Genomic DNA, 19720 nt, shown 5'->3' on the forward strand with positions numbered 1-19720 from the left:
GAAATGCAGTCTGCATCTGTCCAGTCATGGGCCCTACACAAAGATTTCTATCACTAACACAAAGAACAGTAGAATGAATATTAGTGATCATTCTCTACAACATCTACATACACCCCAAAATCTAAATATACTTAGAATACAAAGGAACTGTGTGGTTTAATTTTTTTTTGAGAACGTTTATTTTTCATTATGTGTCCTATTAACATTTGAAAAGTTTAAAGTTTATATTCATTTGATCAAAAACATTCTATGATAAATAGAACCCTCTTCCTTTGTATATAGCTTTAGCTATAATATGCAAGTAATGCATATAATATGAAACATGCTATATTCCTAAGTCTATTCATCTACACTGACCTGGGTTTTCCCAGAATGCAATAGTTCCACCAAACAAGGTAGACAGATATTATGATTGTCAGTGTTATTTCCCTTATTTAATTGAATAGATTCCAGAAACCTAGTCATGAACTTCTTTGAGAATCTGATGAAAATATATTTGGGCTCCTCTATATCAAAAATTCAACAAATGATTTTAAGAGGATTAAATACACCTTCCCTCATTAAGCTTAGTTTTGGAGTGCCTTGAAAAACAACGACAACAACAACAACAACAACAACAAAAAAAAAAAAATATATATATATATATATATATATATATATATATATATATATACACACACACACATATATATATTGATTTTTTACAGAGAGGAAAGGAGAGGGATAGAGAGTTAGAAACATCGATGAGAGAGAAACATCGATCAGCTGCCTCCTGCACACCTCCTACTGGGGATGTGCCCGCAACCCAGGCACATGCCCTTGACAGGAATCAGACCTGGGACCCTTCAGTGCACAGCCCGGCGCTCTATCCACTGAGCAAAACCGGCTAGGGCTGAAAATGTATTTTCTAGGATCCTTTGTAACTAGTGCATGGGTACCTACTAAAAGCTCCTCCAACTTTATGCATCTACCACAGATTTTGAATTGAGAACCGTGATACAGTGAAGCAAGGTACATAGAGAATTGTCTCTGGCAGCAGTGACATCTAGGATGAGTAGAACCAGTGTTATTGTAGTACTAGTGTTATTGACAGAATCTAGAGTAATGACCAGTGGAATCAGTAGTACCAGCCACAGTGTTCACTGCTTTGTGGCAATATCAGTGACTGAATCAGTTTTGCTGTACCTTAAATCATGTTTGCTAAAGGCTTTAGTATAAGCTTCCTTTTTTGGACATCAGTATTGCTAGTTTTTTCAACATCACCATGGTATTTATTTTTTAAAAATCGTTAATAGTAATCTTTGGTCTTATATATATCTTCATGGGAAGCTTTGAGGAAATTAAGAATAAATGTCTCCACTAAATAACAAGTTTATGCACAACAACCCCAAATCCATGGGACAGTGCAAAAGCAATCCAAAGAGGGAAATTCATAGCATGCTATATAGGCCTACCTTAATGAATAAGAAATTCCTCAAAAAACAATCTAAACTTACACCTAAAAGAACTAGAAAAAGGACAGCAAACAAAGCCCAAAGTAAGTAGAAGAAGGAAATAATGAAGTTCACAGTGGAAATAAAAATATATTCTAAAAAAATAATACAAAGGTTCAATGAAACCAAGAGATGTTCTTTGAAAAGATAAACTAGATTGGCTCATCAAGAAAAAGAAAAAAGAGATAGGATCCAAATAAATAAAATCAGAAATGAAAGAGGAAAAATAATAACTGATACCACAGAAATACAAGGGATTATAAGAAAATATTATGAACAACTATATTCCAATAAATTGGACAAACTGGAAGAAATGGATAAATTCCTAGAAACATACAATTTACCAAGACTGAATCAAGAAGAAACAGAAAATCTGAACAGACCAGTTATGACCAACGAAATCGAAGCAGTGATCTAAAAATTCCCAACGAACAAAAGTGCTAGAGCAGATGGCTTCATGGGTGAATTTTACCAAACATTCAAAGAACTAACATCTATCCTCTGGTCCAAAAAATTCAAAAAGAAGGAAGCTTCCAACCTCATTTAATGAGTTTAACATTGTCTTAATTCTAAAACCAGATAAAGACACTACAAAGAAAGAAAATTATAGGCCAATATCCCTGATGAACACTGATGTAAAAATCTTCTACAAAATATTATTAAACTGAATTTAGCAATACATTAAAAAATTATACACCATTTATCTAGTGGGAATTATTCCTAGGTTGCAAGGTTGGTACAATATCTGCAAATTAATTAATGTGATACACCACATAAACAAAAGGAAAGATAAAAGCCATGGGATCATATCAATAGATGTAGAAAAAACATTTTACAAAAACCCAGCACCTATTTATGAAAAAAGCTAGAGGCCTGGTGCACAAAAATTTATGCACTGGGGGGGGGGAGGGGTAGGGGGGGGGATTCCTCAGCCTGGCCTGTACCCTCTCACGATCTAGGACTCCTTTGGGTAGGGTCCCTAGGTCTAGCCTGAGATCAGGGCCTATCAGGGCTTTCCTTCTCCCGGCTGCAGGCAGCTGACCCCACCCCTGTTGCTGCCACTGTTTGCCATCTTTGCAGTGCTGCCCCCCCTCCCCTGCCACCAGTGGCCTCCCTCTGCAGGCAACAGGCATAGGGTGTGATGATTTGGCTGGCCTGGACCTCCCTCTTTCTTTGCTGGGGAGGGTGGGGACAGCCCTGCAAGGGGCCTTTTGCCTAACCTGATCGCCCTAACCACTGGCTTGCCTACTTGATCACCCCTAAATACTCTGCCTGCCTGCCTGATCACCCCTAACTGCTTGCTTGCTGGGGGACAGGGCCAGCCCTGCGAGGAGCCATTTGCCTACCTGATCACCCCTAACCTCTGGCCTGCCTACCTGATTACCCCAACCACTTGCCTGCCTCCCTGATCACCCCTAACCACTCTGCCTGCCTGCCTGATTGCCCCTAACCACTTGCTTGGGTGCGGGGTCAGGCTGGCGAGGGGTTCTGGTCTCTGGTTGTTCTGGTTGTTATGCTTATGGTGGCTGGCCTTTTATTATATAGGATGACAGTGGGAATAGATTCAACATACCTCAACATAATAAAGGTCATATATTGCAAACCTACCAATTTGTATTTATTTGGGAGCTGCAGAGACTGCCCAACTTATCCAAATACTAGAAGAAATAAACTATGATTATTATTTAGAAACTGAATTTTAAGATCTACATATATATGCAAAATCACCTGGAAAAGAAAAAATGGCTTCCAGGCCAGCAGGACTCCACAAAAACCAAACTGACTGTGCTGTTCAATGGAAAGAAAGTGTGGGTCATTTAACCAAGAGTGAATTATCCATAATAAGCTTGAAAACTAAGGATTACTAAGCCAAGATTTGATGGTGGATCTTTGGAGCACTTTCTAAGAAAGAAGGAGTCAGGTTTCTAGCATTTAAGCTCCAACTGTAAGATTTCCCATGGAGTATCATAAATTCATTACCTTATTTTAGCCCAGTGCTATTAAGCATTCATGTCATATAATTCTCCCTGTTCTCATTTATGCTCACCTTATAGATTTGTAATTCTTATTTCCCATTATAAATTAAAATTTGGTTTTTGATTGTGATTTGTCTTCCCAAGTAGATCCATTGACTGTAGACTTCAATGAGGGCCTCCATGAGGAAACATCTACATCTTCAAATCTCAAGACCCAGCACAGCCAGCTAGCTTTCCTTTGGATAATATTTCTATACCACTTCTAATCACAAGATGACCAAAATCTATACCTGGTACATAAAATGAGTTGATAGAAACTTAAAAGAAAACTTCCCCACATCTGCTTAAGATTATTTCTATCATGAACATAGCTGAAATTCTTATCATTGTTTTTCCTGCTAAAAGTCCTGTGAGTTAACTTGGTTAAGGAGTTATATGACCTCAAAACGCTGGCTAAGTTTATGAGTCTGAGTTCATTAGGCTTTTTGTTGCAGGGACCAAAGATTGGCTCAGGCTGCCTCAAGCAAGTTGGATGTGTTATAAGGATACAATTAGCACTTGTGAGGAAGGATGCCACAGGAAATCTGGAAGGTCTGGAGCAATAAGAAAGTCAAGAACCAAGCTTGAGAATAAGAGGGTTATGATTGTGCCGCTCAGCATCCAGAGCTCAATGATTTCCAGCTTTGCTCTCCTGTGTTCTCTCTTTATTCTGCCTCTCAGTGCTTTCCCTCCTGTTTTTGTTCAGACCACTTTCTAACTTCTCCCTCTCTCAATATCCAAATCTGAGAGGGAAGATCAGATTAGACCTCAATCCACTATCATTTGTGTTCTGGTAGGGACTTTGCAACATGCCTGCTCTGCTGCTGATGGCCAGCCTAGAGGACAACTCCCTTTGGATTAGGTGTTCATTCCATACAATCTCCTGGTGAGGTAAGGCAGTGTGAGTGGTTAGAACCTGGCCTCAGGCACCCAGAAGTCTGAGCATGAAGCAGGTCTCCTGAGAAAAACCTGTGGGTTGGCCAGAAACTGTAGGTTAATAGAACCAGATAATTAGTTCATAGGGTCAGGGAATCCAAATGTAGGTATGTGAATAGGCTACATCACATCTTTCTGGATCCATTTAAAAAATACAGAACTCTGAGTTTCACTCCAGATGTGCTGAATGAAACTCTCAAGGGAGAGGATTACGAAAAAACATATATATACAAGATGTCCCAAAAACTGTATACACACTTTGAATAATTATTGATTCCAATGGGTTAAATCTGAAAAGAAAGAAACATCAATTGAGCTATTAGGAAAATGTGGGTATACATTTTTTGGGACACCCTGTATTTATGTATATGTATATATATATGTACATATATTTGTGAGTACATGAAACACAGTTTATTGTTGTATTATTATTATTTATTAATAATTGTATTATTTTCGAGACAAACAATTGTATATCTACTTTTGCCCCACCTTGTGTGTGTATACGTGTGTATACACGTATATGATCTCCCCAAGTGACCACTGCTCCACTGCTTTGACATTGTGAGGGAACAGTGAAAAATGAGAAGGGTCAGACTCAAAGTTAGGAAGTCTTCTTGATTCTTTTAATAAATTTGTAGAGAAATGTCCATGTACGCTAAGTAGAAATGTGGCTGAAAGCACACTCTGAAAGTAGAAGTGCTGAAGTGAAGTAGGTTCCTCCAAAGAGATAAAAATATAAGGAATGTGTCCCTATAATTCCTAGAGTTTATACAAAAGACAAATCCAAAAGACCAGCAAGAACTAATGTTATAATCAAACACTGCAACCCTTTGGCATGGCCTCATAAAAAGTTGAGAGTTTGTTTTCTCTTTTTCCTGATCTATAACAGGTATATTCAGTGGCATATTATAAGCAACATGTAAAGTAATTTTATCAAAATGCTACCTGAATTATAAATAAAATTTAATCTTATCTAATAAAGAAGTAATATGCAAATTGACCATCACTCCAACACACAAGATGGCTGCCCCTATGTGGACACAAGATGGCCAGCAGGGGAGGGCAGTTGGGAGGGACCAGGCCTGAAAGGGAGGGCAGTTGTGGGTGATCAGGCCTGCAGGGGAGGGAAGTTGGGGGGACCAGGCCTGCAGGGGAGGACAGTTAGGGGTGACTGGGCCAGCAGGGGAGGGCAGTTGGGGGCAACCAGGCCTGCAGGGGAGGGAAGTTAGGGGTGGCCAGGCTGGCAGGGGAGGGCAGTTGAGGGTGATTGGGCCAGCAGGGGAGCAGTTATGCTTCAATCAGGCTGGCAGGCAGAAGTGGTTAGCGGCAATCAGGCAGGCAGGCGAGTGGTTGGGAGCCAGCAGTCCTGGATTGTGAGAGGGATGTCCAACTGCCCATTTAGGCCCAATCCCAGCATCGGGCCTAAACCGACAGTTGGACATCCCTCGAGGGGTCCAAGATTGGAGAGGGTGCAGGTTGGGCTGAGGGACACTCCCCTCCCCTGCATGAATTTCCTACACTGGGCCTCTAGTTTAAAAAAATAATTTAAGAAAATTTTTCATTTTAATGGAAGAAAGAGACTAAACCATTTTGCGATGTTTTAAAGGAAGAGTTGTTTAGCCTAATAATATCACTATAAAAAAATAATCACATACTTTGGAATATTATCATCTTTATTACAAAACAAATATTTTATGTTGAGGTAACATTTCAAAGGATATTTGGCAAAAATCAATTGAATTCTATAGATACAATTTTGTTATGTGCAACATATGTAAAGCACTCAGAAGACAGCTTTCCTAGCATTGCACATAGACTGATTTTAGAAAAAAAATAAAGCTAAAAGTTATCTTTTTAAAGAGGACTCTTCTTCTCCCACTCTCCCCATACAGTCCTCCATATCATCATTAGCAGTCAATGAGGTGATGTTCGTGGGAGTGCCACAAAAAAGTGTCAAAAATGATAAATTAGTTGAAAAAAAGTTTTGTTAATCCAAACATCTCACACTGGTTCTTAACTTGAAAGTGCTTTCACAAGCTGAACTTTCCATCATATGGGATTTACTATTGCTTATCTCAAGAATAAATGAAATTCTCTCATCTTCAATGAAGAAATCCTATGAAATGGTCTGAGCCAGGGTCTTCTCTGCTGTGGAGCCCTCCCTTCCCTGATTCTCCAAGGCAGAGTTGGTTGCCCTCTTTTATGCTCTCATAAATTTTGTTCATACCTCTGTGATAGCACTCACCACACAGCATTGCCCTCATTTTTGTTTCCCTCATATGTATTCCTCTGTAGCTTTTTAGCTTTATTTATCCTCCTATAAGCTCCTCAGGAGCAAGAAACAAGCCTTGAGCTTCTTAATATCCCTAGCACCTAGCACAGTGCTTGGTACGTAATAGAATTTCAATAACTGTTTGTTAGGTTCATGAATTAGGAACTATTTCAGCTGTGAAGCTATAATGCACATCTTTCCTTGCTTCCAGTTTCATTGAGTGTGTTCTGGTGTCATCCCAACTTATTTAAACCTTTATGGCTGGTGACACCCTAGAAACAAATACAATGTCCAGCAATTCCTTTCAGAAAGAAGTGGCCTTCGGTTATCCGTCTGATATAAACATCAATAAGTTATAGTTCTATTTCTTTCCCTACTCTCCAAACTCCAAGACTCCTTAACCTGCGAGCCACTTCTTAGGAGAGCTGATGCTAATAGCCGTCTTGGCAGTCGTTGTCGTCCTGATCCCCAACGGGTTTGTTGTGATAAGCATCCACTGTTAGTTTTCTGCTTTCTATCTCCGTGTTTTTGGACTGGCCAGCTTCCTCACTGCTTGAATTGCTCTCGGTGGAGTTGCTATCTTCTTGTGATTTGCTGCTGTCCTGAGAATCACTGCCATCATCTTCTTCAGACTGGCTCTCCTGGCTCTGGCTCTCCTGGCTCTGGCTCTCCTGGCTCTGGCTCTGGCTCTCGGTGGAGGCACTGTGAGACTGGAGGCCCTCCTGGCTAGAGCTGTTATCCTCAGTGGACTCTGGGCTTTCCTCTGAGAATTTAAGGCTCTCATTGGATTCACTATCAGCTTGCTCCTCTCTGGATGTGCTTTCTGAACTGGAGGGTGTGCTCAGGCTGTCCTCGTCACTGGAGTCACTGGAGTCCTGACCTTCCGAGTGAGTGGAGGTATTATCTGGGTTGTCACCCCTGGACTTACTCAATACTTCTTCCTGAGATTCACTACTGGTTTCTTGAGATGGCAGGTCGACCTCTTGACTAGATTCACTACTGGGGTCTTGTTCATTTTGACTGTCTGCCTGGAACTGATTCTCCTCACTATCTTCTTGAGATGCACTCTTGCTGTTTTCCCTGGATTGGCTGAGGCTGGCTTCTTTGGTGTTTTCTGTGGAGTCACTTTTGACTTCTTCTTGGCTATTGCCACGATCACTTGTGTCATCTTCCACAGAAATGCGGGACTTTCTGAAAATTTTCCTACTGGGATTCTCCATGGATTGGCTCTCACCGGACTCCTGAGTGTTTGCTTGCTCATCACTGTTTCCTTTTGATTCTTTTGATTTGACACTGGCGCTGTTCATTCTGGAGTGGCTTCTCTCACTCCCGATGGTGTCTGGATCATCGCTCTGCATTCCTTCATCATCAAACTCAGAGCCATCCCCATGGCTGCTGTCTCCCTCACTGCCACCTCCCACCCAGCGCTCCTCACTCTCACTCTGCTTGTCAAGGTCCCTGCTCTCACTGGTGGTATCTTGGCCACTGTCTTCCCCATGAGAGGCACTGTCTTCCCTGGACTCGGTGGCATCTGCTGAGTCTTCATTACTACTGAGTCTAGAGTTTCCTCCTTGTGTCTCTTCAGGTCCCGGGCCATTGTCATCATCACCAAAGGTGTCATCTCCACTGTCATCTTCATCATCATCTCTATCAGCTCCTTCTTTGCCTCCATTTCTAGAGAAGCCACCTGCTGGCCTGTGAGCGTCTGGATGATCAGCGAGGCTCAGGCCCTCCTCTGATTCGGCACTGTCACTGGGGTCTTCATTTACCTGGAGTTTGAGGTTAACAGACATGGTCAGTGCTTTAGGAGGTGATATAGAGGGTTAGTGTTATCTAGTATCCATCTAGGTTCTTTCTGTTTTCTTCTTCCTGTATCCCTCATCTAAACCATGGTCAATTTTACTGCTCCATAATATCTCTACCAAAGGTTCAAAAGGAAGAAAGGAGAGGTAAAACTCAAGTCTTCCCATTTTATATAAGCATAATTCACTCATGCTGCAAAACATTCTCAAAACACTTTATTGAATCACGTTTATGAAACTCAAATTATATGGTAAGTATGATTCCTTACATAAAACTCTCAGAGAATTTTTTGTAAAGTAAAGAGTTAGTTTATAATGCTCACTCATCAAAATATTTGGTAAAACAGAACTTTTTAAAATACTGAATGATTTTTAAATGACCCCAATTTTTTTTTTCTAATCAATTGGGGGTGGAGGTGGATATATTACGGCAGGAGGATGAAACCTTTAGCTAAAATGAAAGTAAAATGTTGCAATAAGGTATCTATCTCACTGAAACCATGTTTATATCTTATTATCCCAGTGAAAGGCTCAGCTAGAAGACTGCAATAGTGTGACTGCCCAGGCAGCTAATAATTCATCTTCCAACTGTGGTCACATATAAAATGAAACATGGGTCAAAACTGCAGAGAAAAACTTGATTCCTGGAATCTCCAGAGCCCCATAGGGTTCAGTTTGGTCAGAAATGATACAGTTAAGAAAGTAATGACATTTAGTCTTAGGGAAATGAAGGGACAGGAGGAAAAGAAGAAAGACAGTTTTTTTATTAAAGAGATATAAGCTAAGTCAGCTTTTCTCAATCCCAGGACCACAACTATTTTAAAGAGAAAGTCATTTCTAAAGCCCCTGTTTCATTCCATTTTCCTCATGGCTCTCCTATTCTCTCCATAACAGAGTGCTGACATGAAGGAGGTCACCAGGCCCAGCAGGCACTCCATGTCATGTTAGCCAGAACACTTTTCTCTACCTGATCTGAACTGCTCTGATTGTAAAAGCAGCATTTTTAATGAACGAGTGAACTATTGCTTGTCTAACATAGTCTCTGTCCATTGTGTGTGTGTGTATTCTTTTTAACTAGAGTGATATTTATGGCCACAATGTCTATAATCTGGCTCCAGTAGCAAATATGGAATGAACAGCATGTCTACATCTGAATTCTCCCACTCATTTTTTCCTTCTTATTTTATGGGACTTTTTAGTCAGCATAACCAATAGTTAGGAAATATTATATTTAGAACAGTTGCCAGGTAATTTAGTCTAACATCATTTCCTTCCATTCCTAAACAGTCTGAAAAGTTAAAAAAGGTCTGTTTAATTACCTGCTCCTCTGAGCTAACTTTACTTTCTTCTGATGACTCACTACTCTCCTAAAAGGAAAAAAAAAAAAGTTGTTTAGTAATTCCTGAGGAAAGGAAAAAATATGATGCACATAAATTGCTTGTGGTTTGGGTTTACAACTTTCCAAATGGCCTGAGGTGATGGGAAGAGTGTTAAAGTTACTTTATGAGATGTTTATGACAACAAATAAATGAGATAGTTACCAATGGTGGTGTTGGTGTCTGAGCCAAATGACCCTGTAAAAAAGGAAGGAAAACAAGTTACACCTTCACAGATGATTCATGCCATCACAAATATTTAGAATACTTTTATGTATTCTTTTTAAGTTTCTTGGTATATATTCTGAATTTACATGACTAATAATGACATTTTATGATGAAATCGCTAAAAAAAGAGTGTGAGATGACTGATGGCCTGAGAAAAATCTTATGATATAAAAGACCTGGAAGATTTCTGTATATCTGGTACTTAGAGAAAATTTTACTTTCTTGGAAACGAGGTGTTCAGACAACCTAGAGCAGTGGTTGGCAAACTGCGGCTCGCGAGCCACATGCAGCTCTTTGGTCCCTTGAATGTGGCTCTTCCTAAGCCTTAGGAGTACCCTAATTAAGTTAATAATAATGTACCTACCTATATAGTTTAAGTTTAAAAATATTGGCTCTCAAAAGAAATTTCAATCGTTGTACTGTTGATATCTGGCTCTGTTGACTAATGAGTTTGCCGACCACTGACCTAGAGGAAACATAAGAGAGGAAAAACACCCCAGGAACTCAGGACCCAGATTTAAGTCTCAATTAGTGCCTTGGTTTTGGTTTTAACTCTGAAAACTAACATCTTGGTGTTAGCACTGAAATTCATGTGTCCCAGGAAACCCCACAGTCTCAGGTAAATTTCAGTGGTTGGTCACTCCTTGTGAATTTGGACAATTCACTTCCCATTGTTTGAGATCATTTTCTTAAATTCATAAATTAAGAATATTAGCAACCACTGTGCTTACTCCACACGATTTCTGTGAGGATGAATTCAGCTAATGCCTATAGAAACATAGTGAGAACTGTTCAATAAGATGTAAACTAAAGTAATGATCCATTGAAAACACCTACTTTATAAAATTCAATAGTAGACAAAACTGAACAGAGAAAGCCATTAAACCTTTCTCGCCACATAAGGTCACACAATGAAAAAGCAAATTCTAAGTCTGAAACTCAATTACTCATAGTTCTGATTATCTCACTTTCTTTAATCTTCTAAGAACTCTAAAAATGCCTGAGTCACTTCTGATACCCTCTCTCCACCTATTCTCCTCCTTCCCCTTGAGCAAGGCAGAATCCCAAAGTCCCGCGAGGCTCCAAGCGGCTGAGAGACGGGTGTGAAGACCCAAGGTACAAAGCAGAGCGGGGAGGAGCTGTCGACAGGCTTTCCACAAGCCTCTGGGCAGTGCTAGGCTGGAAAGAGCTCTTCAGAAGGAGCTGTACTCACTTAAGTCTCTGCCCTGTGGCACTGCAGGCAGGCACAACGACAGACTCTACGCCAGTTATTTGGAATTAAGGGGTGGAAGGAGCCAGACAGCGGCGTTCTTCTCATACCAAGGCTGGACTTGAGAGCACAGCATGTTTGTAGGACTCGTGGAGTGTCTGATTGAAGGCGTGAAAGGATCTACGGTGGCTGCTTTTAAATGAACTAACCTAAAGACATGTCTGAGGTAAATTACCAGAAAGGATCCTGCAGTGTGCTTTCCAGCCTCGGGGAGGGGCAGGGCCCCGTCTCAGGCCTCTGCCATGATCTTCCTGCCACTAACAGCTTCGTGCCCAAGCTGCATCATAGGCGGCAGGACACAAGATAATGAACAAAACACTCTGACTCAGCAGGAAGGCTTAGCCCTTACTCATAGTTCCAATCTTGAGAACCTACTGCCCTCCTGGACAGGGCACCTTCCTGAGAGGGATGGAGCAACCTGGTAAAGAATGTGGATTCTGGAGCCAGAGTGACCTGGGTCCAAAGTCTGGCTCTAAACACTTACTATCTGTATAGCCCAGACAGACAAGGTGACTCTCTATGTCTCTGGGTTCCATTTGTAAAACGAGAATAAAATACAACACCTAGTCTATTGGGTGCTGTGAAGATGGAAGAAGTTAATACATGCGAAGCACACAGAACCATGCCTGGAAATGGCTCTTGAGTTACTGAGAGTTAATAACTATCAGGTTGCTCAGAGTCGACACTCAAACAACATTAGCTCTCCTTCCAAAGACTCTAGTACCCTCTCATTCTTTCTATTCTCACTTTCTAGGACTTGACCCTCTGCCTACCCAGACATCTGGTAAGACACATTTCTAGTCCTATGACTATGGGCAGTCTTGGTTCATGTCACCATCCCCTTGCACTACGATACACATCCATTATGAAAATAAAGCCAAAGGGAAAATGCTTCCTTGCCAAATTATACTAGTAAGTTGGAAAGGAAGCATTAAATGAACTAAATTTCCTGATGTGAACTAGAAATTATAGCTCTTACTACCTATGTCATAAGTTATTGATGTGTTCATTAAATCATTAACAGTTTCAACATTTACAGTGGAGATGATTTGGTTATACTAATAACATATTAAAATAAAAATATTTCAAAAAATCATATTTCTACTCACCTTCCATTCTTCAGAGCTCTCAGATTCAGTATGTTGATACCTGGCTACCTAGAAAATTTAGTACACATGGTCAGCCCACAGAGAAATTTCCAAGACAGCAGCTATTAACACTTTACTTAATTAGGACCAGTGGTAGTCAAATTTTAGCAAGCATCCGACTCACCTGGAGACCTGCTAAAACACATTGCTGTGCCCCATCCCTAGACTCGGGCTCAGTAGGTCTGAGGTAGGACCCAAGAATTTACCTTTCTAACCATGTAGTAGCTGATGCTGATGCTGCTGGTCTAGGGATGACACGTTGAGAGCCACTGCTTATGAGGAAGAAAACTGAGACTTGTGGCTATATGAATGGCGGCTCATAAAGAATAACTCGGATGATATTTTAAAGAAAGCAGCTTCCTAAGAAACTACTGTTTTCATCTTGACTGGGACATACACAGCCACCTTGGCTCATAGCCAGTGAAAATTGTGAAGTTTTAGGTATAAAGGGTGTGTGTGTGTGTGTGTGTGTGTGTTTCCACCGATATCCCTATCCTGATACTTACTGGAAGAGCACAGGACAACCCCCAAAGGAACATAAGCAGAATGCTGGTCTTCATTGCTGGGTGTGACACCTCTACCTGCGATGAAAGACAGATGTTTTTCTCCAGGCTACAAAAATATAGGAGCTTCAACTTTTTAACAGTTTCTTCCTATTTAAAACATAACTCATCACATGCACACACACACATACATAACTCATCCAAATGTCCATCAACTGATAAATGGATAAATAAAATGTACTCTATGCATACAATGGAATATTATGCAGTCATAAAAAGGAAATACTGATACATGCTACAAAGTGACGAACCTTGAAAACATTACACTGAGTGAAAAAGAGCCAGACACAAAAGACCACATCTTGTATAATTCCATTCAAAGGAAATATCCCAGACAGACAAATCTATAGAGATAAAAAGTAGACAAGTGGTTGGCCAGGAGTTGGGTATAACAACTAAGAGGTGAATTTGGAAGTGCTGAAAATGTTCTAACATTGATTTCAGTGATGGTTTTACAGCTCTGGGAATATGTTAAAAACTATTAAACTGTGCACTTTAAATAGGTAATATATATTTATGTGAATTATATCTCAATAAAGCTGTTTAAAATAAACCTTACTGCTAAGAGATAACTTGAAAACTTTTCAATGAGGAGGTCTGTAACACTTCTTCACTAACACATAAAATATGATAAATGAAGGGAAATTTAAAGAAAAAGGAATAAAGAAATTTCTGACCATTCCTTTAATAATAATTATGCAACTTGGTATAGCAGAGCAACCTGACAAATATATTCCCCCCAAAAAAACTATATTTATGGATACCATTGAGAGCTGGTGGGCATTTGTCTACACACACACACACACACACACACACACACACACACAGTGGCTTTTCAGTCACATATAACCTCATAATAATGTCTACACAAAATATATCAGTTTTGCCTTTTTTTTTCTTGATCTGCAAGAAGTGCACTATGGAAGGCTTCATATCACAGCTCCAGGAAGCTCGTAATATCTCCTGTGCTACATTTAGTCACACATTCTACATGAATATGCTAAATTCTTTTAAGTGTCATTCACAGTACTGAAGGCTCTCGGGAAGACTGGGGGCTTGGATGCACTTGTGAATCATGCTCCAAGAAACAGGCCAAATCAAACTGCGTTTTCCTGGAGGCTTCATTTCACACCTCCAGAACCAGTAACTTGGAAAACAATTTGTTCTATATCTAAAAATGAAAGTACTAGATGCTAAAGAGTTATTGAAAAGGTTTAAAAGGAAAGTCATTTGCCCTAACAACTGGTCAGATGGACTTCCATACATTTTGAAAAAAAAAAAAAATCCTGCAAGTTTATTGTAGACTTCACTATTGTCTATTTGTTTTTTCTAATGTTAAATATATGCCACACTAGAGACAAAAGATCACAGGCAGAGATTCTTAACCTTGGCTGTTCATTAGTTTCTCTGGGGAGATTTGAAGATATACCCATGCTGAGTAAGTATTCAGCTCACTGTGGAGTGGGAATAGGCATGAAGTTTGTTCCTAAGGTACTCTAGGTGATTTTAACCCTTGATCTGAGAAAGAAGGGTACACTGCTCAAAAATGTCTGAATATGCTAAATAATGTCTGAAGCATTGGGCTTGAGAAGTCATTTCATCTTCTTTTTAAATGTCTTCAAGAAAACAATAGAAATCCTAAGATAGGAGGCTGAGCATAAGTCCTCATTTCTGCTTTCATGCAGCTCAGACAGTCCAGCAGGGCCTCTCATTCTCCGTCACGAGCATTATCCCTCTTCAACACTGCCATCCTTAATGTGTGCTATTTTCTTTAGCCTAATTCCATATAGGTCATATTCGTCCTTGTATTTTGATATTATTTAAATTTGTTAAAATCCTTTGCCTCATATCAACTGAGAAAACGTGAAAATACTTACCTGCACCTAAAGCAAGCCTAATTCAACAAGATATTACTTCTGAAGGAAAGCAGATCATCTCATCCCCAAATATGCCTCTTTGACATGAAACTTATTTTGAGCTGAAGGCACTTGAGAAACAGCAAATGCAAGAAGGGCACACTAGTCCACCTTTTTCTTTCTGAAAATAGGAACTCAAACTCCCATGTGAGCGAGTCTTCTCTGAACCATAAGGAAAGGAGGCATCTTATCTCCAGAGATGAGACTCAGGCACAAACAAGCCTTGTTAAACTAACCCTTATCTTCCCAGTCACTTCTGCACAATTTACTGCCCATAGCCCCACACCCTTTCTTGTCAATTCTTCACAAATGTATTGTTTCTCTGTCTCTAAAAGGTATAATAGCTTTCTGCTCTGGTCACTTCAGGTTTTCATTCTCTTTTGAAGACTCCCATGTACATGTAAAAATTTTAATAAAACTTGTATGCTTTCTTCTGATACTCTGTCTTAGGTCAGTTTAATTCTTAGGCCCAGCAGAAGTCCCTAAAAGACTAGAATTTACCTCCTCTACACTTCCCTGTGGTTTCCACACTCAAAACATTTTTTTAAGTTCTTAGGTTTATTTCTTAAGGAAAGGAAAGTTTCCCCCAAATATGATACTCTCAAAATAACTGCATGCCAATGGTTTTGGCTTCACAGGTCAGATGAAAAGTAGGCTGCTCGCCATTTTAATTTTTAAAGTGAAATTCAAATAGGGTGGTGACCTCCTGATGCTCTGAAAACTAGAAAATATTCCAGCCTTAATAAAAGGCCAATGAATACTAAGTTCCCTTCTTGTATTTTCTTTTCTCTCTTATCCAAATAACGAACAAAACAAAAAAATGAGGAGATGCTCTACACCAATGAATGTTATGGGTGTTTTGTTGTTGTTGTGTTGTTTTGTTTTTTTACAAAGGAAATATATGCTTCCAGTGGTCAAGTTTCTCAGGAATGGACTATCATGAAACACAATATGCTTATGCTTCTAGAAATACCATTAACATCCTGATCTAAAGTAATAATTTCCCAAATGGAAGTCTGATAAAATAGAATAAAATATACCGTGGGGTCCTGAGAAACCTGACATTGCCTCCCAAAGAATATCACCTGTCATCAAGCATTAAAGAAAGTCAGATCTTGCCCAGCTGGTATGACTCAATGGGTGAGCATTAACCTATGAACCAGGAGGTCATGGTTTGATTCTAGTCAGGGCACTTGCCTGGGTTGTGGGCTTGATCCCCAGTAGGAAGCATGCAGGGGGCAGCTGATCAATGATTCTCTCTCATCTTTGCTGTTTCTATCTCTCTCTCCCTCTCCCTTCCTCTCTGAAAACAATAAAAAATATTTTTTTAAAAAATATATTTAATTACTGTTGTTTATTTTTCAAAATATTACTCTTTTGTGAAATGTATTTCCAAATGAGAGTTTCAGACTTTTATAAGCTTTTTTGCTGCCATCCTACACAGACTACAATCAGATATGCAGTAGCCCTATTCTGAGTAATAAATTAGCAAAATAGCTACAAGCCTGAAAGATATTAATCCAGAAGCTCAAATACTTCTTTGGTGATTGCTAAATGTCACTCCTACATCATACACCCTATCATTCTACCTTAAGAGCATGGAACAAAAGGAAATCAACAACCTCAATTTGAGTTCCACCTGTTTGGAAGGCAGTATATGTATGTATTAGAGCAGTGGTTCTCAACCTTCCTAATGCCGCGACCCTTTAATATAGTTCCTCATATTGTGGTGACCCCAACCATAAAATTATTTTCGTTGCTACTTCATAACTATAATTTTGCTACTGTTATGAATCGTAGTGTAAATATCTGATATGCAGGATGTATTTTCATTGTTACAAATTGAACATAATTAAAGCATGGTGATTAATCACAAAAACAATATGTAATTATATATGTGTTTTCCGATGGTCTTAGGCGACCCCTGTGAAAGGGTCGTTCGACCCCCAAAGGGGTCGCGACCCACAGGTTGAGAACCACTGTATTAGAGACTTTCAACCTTCACCAATGGTTTTCCCAGAGCTGAAAAGATAGAAAATAATTAGGATCTGGAGAAGGCAATTGTAGTTCCTTCTCTCTCTGGCTACCCTCAAGTATAGCCTAAACTTCTTTGTGCTCTCAAGTAAGGAAACTTGTTCTGGAATTTCCTCAAAGTTAATGTTCACATCTAACATACATGTCTTAATTCACTGAATTTACATACTTTACAATGAAGGGATAGGCCAGAAGAAGGAAAGAAGAGCTTGAAAAATCATTGACTCAAATTATCATGCTTAATTTGCTTGGTTTTGGCTTGGCATGATTGTTCTTAGTAATACTAATGAACACTTTATCCATTCATTGATAGTCAACAAATATTTATGGGTACCTTGTATGTACCAGACACTATTCTAGGTGCTGAGAGTGCAATAGAGTATAATAACAATAATGAGCTGGTCTTATAAGAGGAAAATTACCCAGAACTCAACTAACCAGAACATTAGCTAGAATTTGTTTGATTATTACTCTTTGAAAATAAAGTGCAGTTTGACCAGGATATTAATTCTATCAGGAATTCAGAAAAACAAACCAATAAATCAATTTTAAAAAGTCCGATCTTTCCAATTATAATTGCCTTGAGATCAGTTACAATCAATCCCATGTCATATGCCTTCAACCACAGTTTTATAACTTTTAGGTTCCAATATAAATTTAGATTTGGAAGACCTCTAAGCATCTGAGGCACATTGGTCCACATCACCATTTTGGGATAGGTAAGTAGACTGACTAATGCCCTTTAGAACCAACCATATCAAAGTAAAATAGTCTTCTTGGCCATCAATTAAACAGAATGTATGGTTTACCAGAGGTTATTGCTCTTGAAAAAGACAGGTTTCTATAAGCGTTGCTATGACACATGGACTCTTCTATATGTCACCCAGAATGCATTGCCTGACCATAGCCCCTGCTCTCCATCATGGAAGACAGACACTTCCAACACAGATCAAGTGGATTAAATGAAGCAAATAAAAAATACATATGGAGCCTTAGCTGGTTTGGCTCAGTGGATAGAGCATCAGCCTGTGGACTGAAGGATCCCAGGTTCAATTCTGGTCAAGGGCACATGCCCCAGTTGGGAGCTCGATCCCCAGTAGGGGGTGTGCAGGAGGCAGTGGATCAATGATTCTCTCTCATCATTGAAGTTTCTATCTCTCTCTCTCCCTTTCCTTTCCTTTCTGAACTCAATAAAAATATAATTTAAAAAATACATATGGACAGGAGTATTCTACACTGGAAAAATTTTTTCACCAGTTAAAAGCTGTCATTTATTATTATTTTTTAATTGAAATTCTTTTTCATGAATATCCCTTTTCCCCCATTGACCTCTCTGCAGCTGCTCCCACCCCCCAGCACATGCTTTCAACCCCCTACTGTCTGTGTCCATTGGTTATGTTCATATGCATGCAGACAAGTCTTTTGGTTGAAAAATGTTTTAAAAAGACAATTGTATTCAACATTTACTGAATTCTGACAGTATGCAAAGCATCATGTTACTATAAATACCCAACTAAACAATACAAAAGCATTATAAGAATCACACTCTTAGTTTATTTCAGTGGTCTTAGTATCTTCTTTCAGTTATTCAGTTAATAATGAATTTTATTGAATGCTCTACAGATGAATGGCATTAAATGGTTTTTCACTTAAAACACCATATTTTGAAAGTCCTGCCAGTCTACTATAGATTCTTTCATAATGTCTTATAGGTCATGAACCTCACTGTATCCATGAAACTTAAATGTAAAAGTTTGATTTGTTTTGTTAATTAAAGCTAAACTTCTAAATGACTTTCCACCTGCCTCCTGTTCTGTAAACCTTCCTTTCCAAAAGTATTACGCAGAGATCTGATTAAAGTACTACTGAGAAAAACACCTGGGGGTCTATTGACTTACGTCATTTTAATATCACCATTTACTGTGGCATAAACAACAGGCAAAAAATGGGAATCATTTTTACCCAAGGCACAGTTTTCCCCATCTTTCTCCACATGGCATGCCTCTCAACATGTACACATTTTTAATATTTTTCAAACAACACAGCAGAAGTCATTTTTTAAAAATTAAACCATGAAAATATCTTACCGTCTTCAGTTCACAAAGATTTGTCCCAAAAAAATCTCAATGATCAGGCTGAAGTTCTCACAAAGGAAATTGATGCCCAACAAAACCACTCTTCTGTTGATGTTCTGAACACTTCTCTGATGGTGCAGGAATTTAAACTCTGCTTCAGCTCTTCATAGCCAATCAACCTCAGGCTGGGGGTGACTGACATCACAAGGTGTCACTGGGACTCCAGCACACCCACACTTCCTCCAGCCTGCAGAGGCAGATTTTCCCTAAAAAGCTCTTGTGGTTCCCAAATGACTATACTAGTTTCCATTAAATTGAAGATCTTCCTAAAGCTTTATTTTGATTTCTAAATATATGCCATTCACATCCATGCAGTCTTATGAACATTATAAACAATGACAATATCTTCCACCCACTGATAGATCCCAGCAGACACAAGGATGGGAAAAGGAGAGTCAAGGAGTGGGTAGAAAGTTTCCTGTTAATGTACATTACCAGGTTGTACAAGGAGAACCTACTAAAATACTAGATTTGCCTAAATTGTTGGTGTTGAAAATATGGGCTTTCATTCATTTCCTTCTTTCCCTTT

General features: G+C 39.3%; 1 protein-coding gene across 1 annotated transcript; it reads right to left on the reverse strand.

Annotated features, from left to right (window-relative positions):
• Window positions 1–6108: 6108 nt before the first annotated feature.
• DMP1 (dentin matrix acidic phosphoprotein 1) lies at window positions 6109–19223 on the reverse strand. Its single transcript, XM_059681911.1, has 6 exons — window positions 19144–19223; window positions 13050–13124; window positions 12505–12552; window positions 10063–10095; window positions 9841–9888; window positions 6109–8488 (listed from the first exon to the last, which is right to left on the reverse strand). Exons 2-6 carry the CDS (start codon window positions 13101–13103, stop codon window positions 7151–7153), a joined length of 1521 nt encoding a protein of 506 aa, XP_059537894.1. The 5' UTR covers window positions 13104–13124; window positions 19144–19223; the 3' UTR covers window positions 6109–7150.
• Window positions 19224–19720: the final 497 nt, after the last annotated feature.

This window comes from Myotis daubentonii, chromosome 1, assembly GCF_963259705.1.
Source record: "Myotis daubentonii chromosome 1, mMyoDau2.1, whole genome shotgun sequence".
In the NCBI taxonomy this organism is placed as follows: domain Eukaryota; kingdom Metazoa; phylum Chordata; class Mammalia; order Chiroptera; family Vespertilionidae; genus Myotis; species Myotis daubentonii.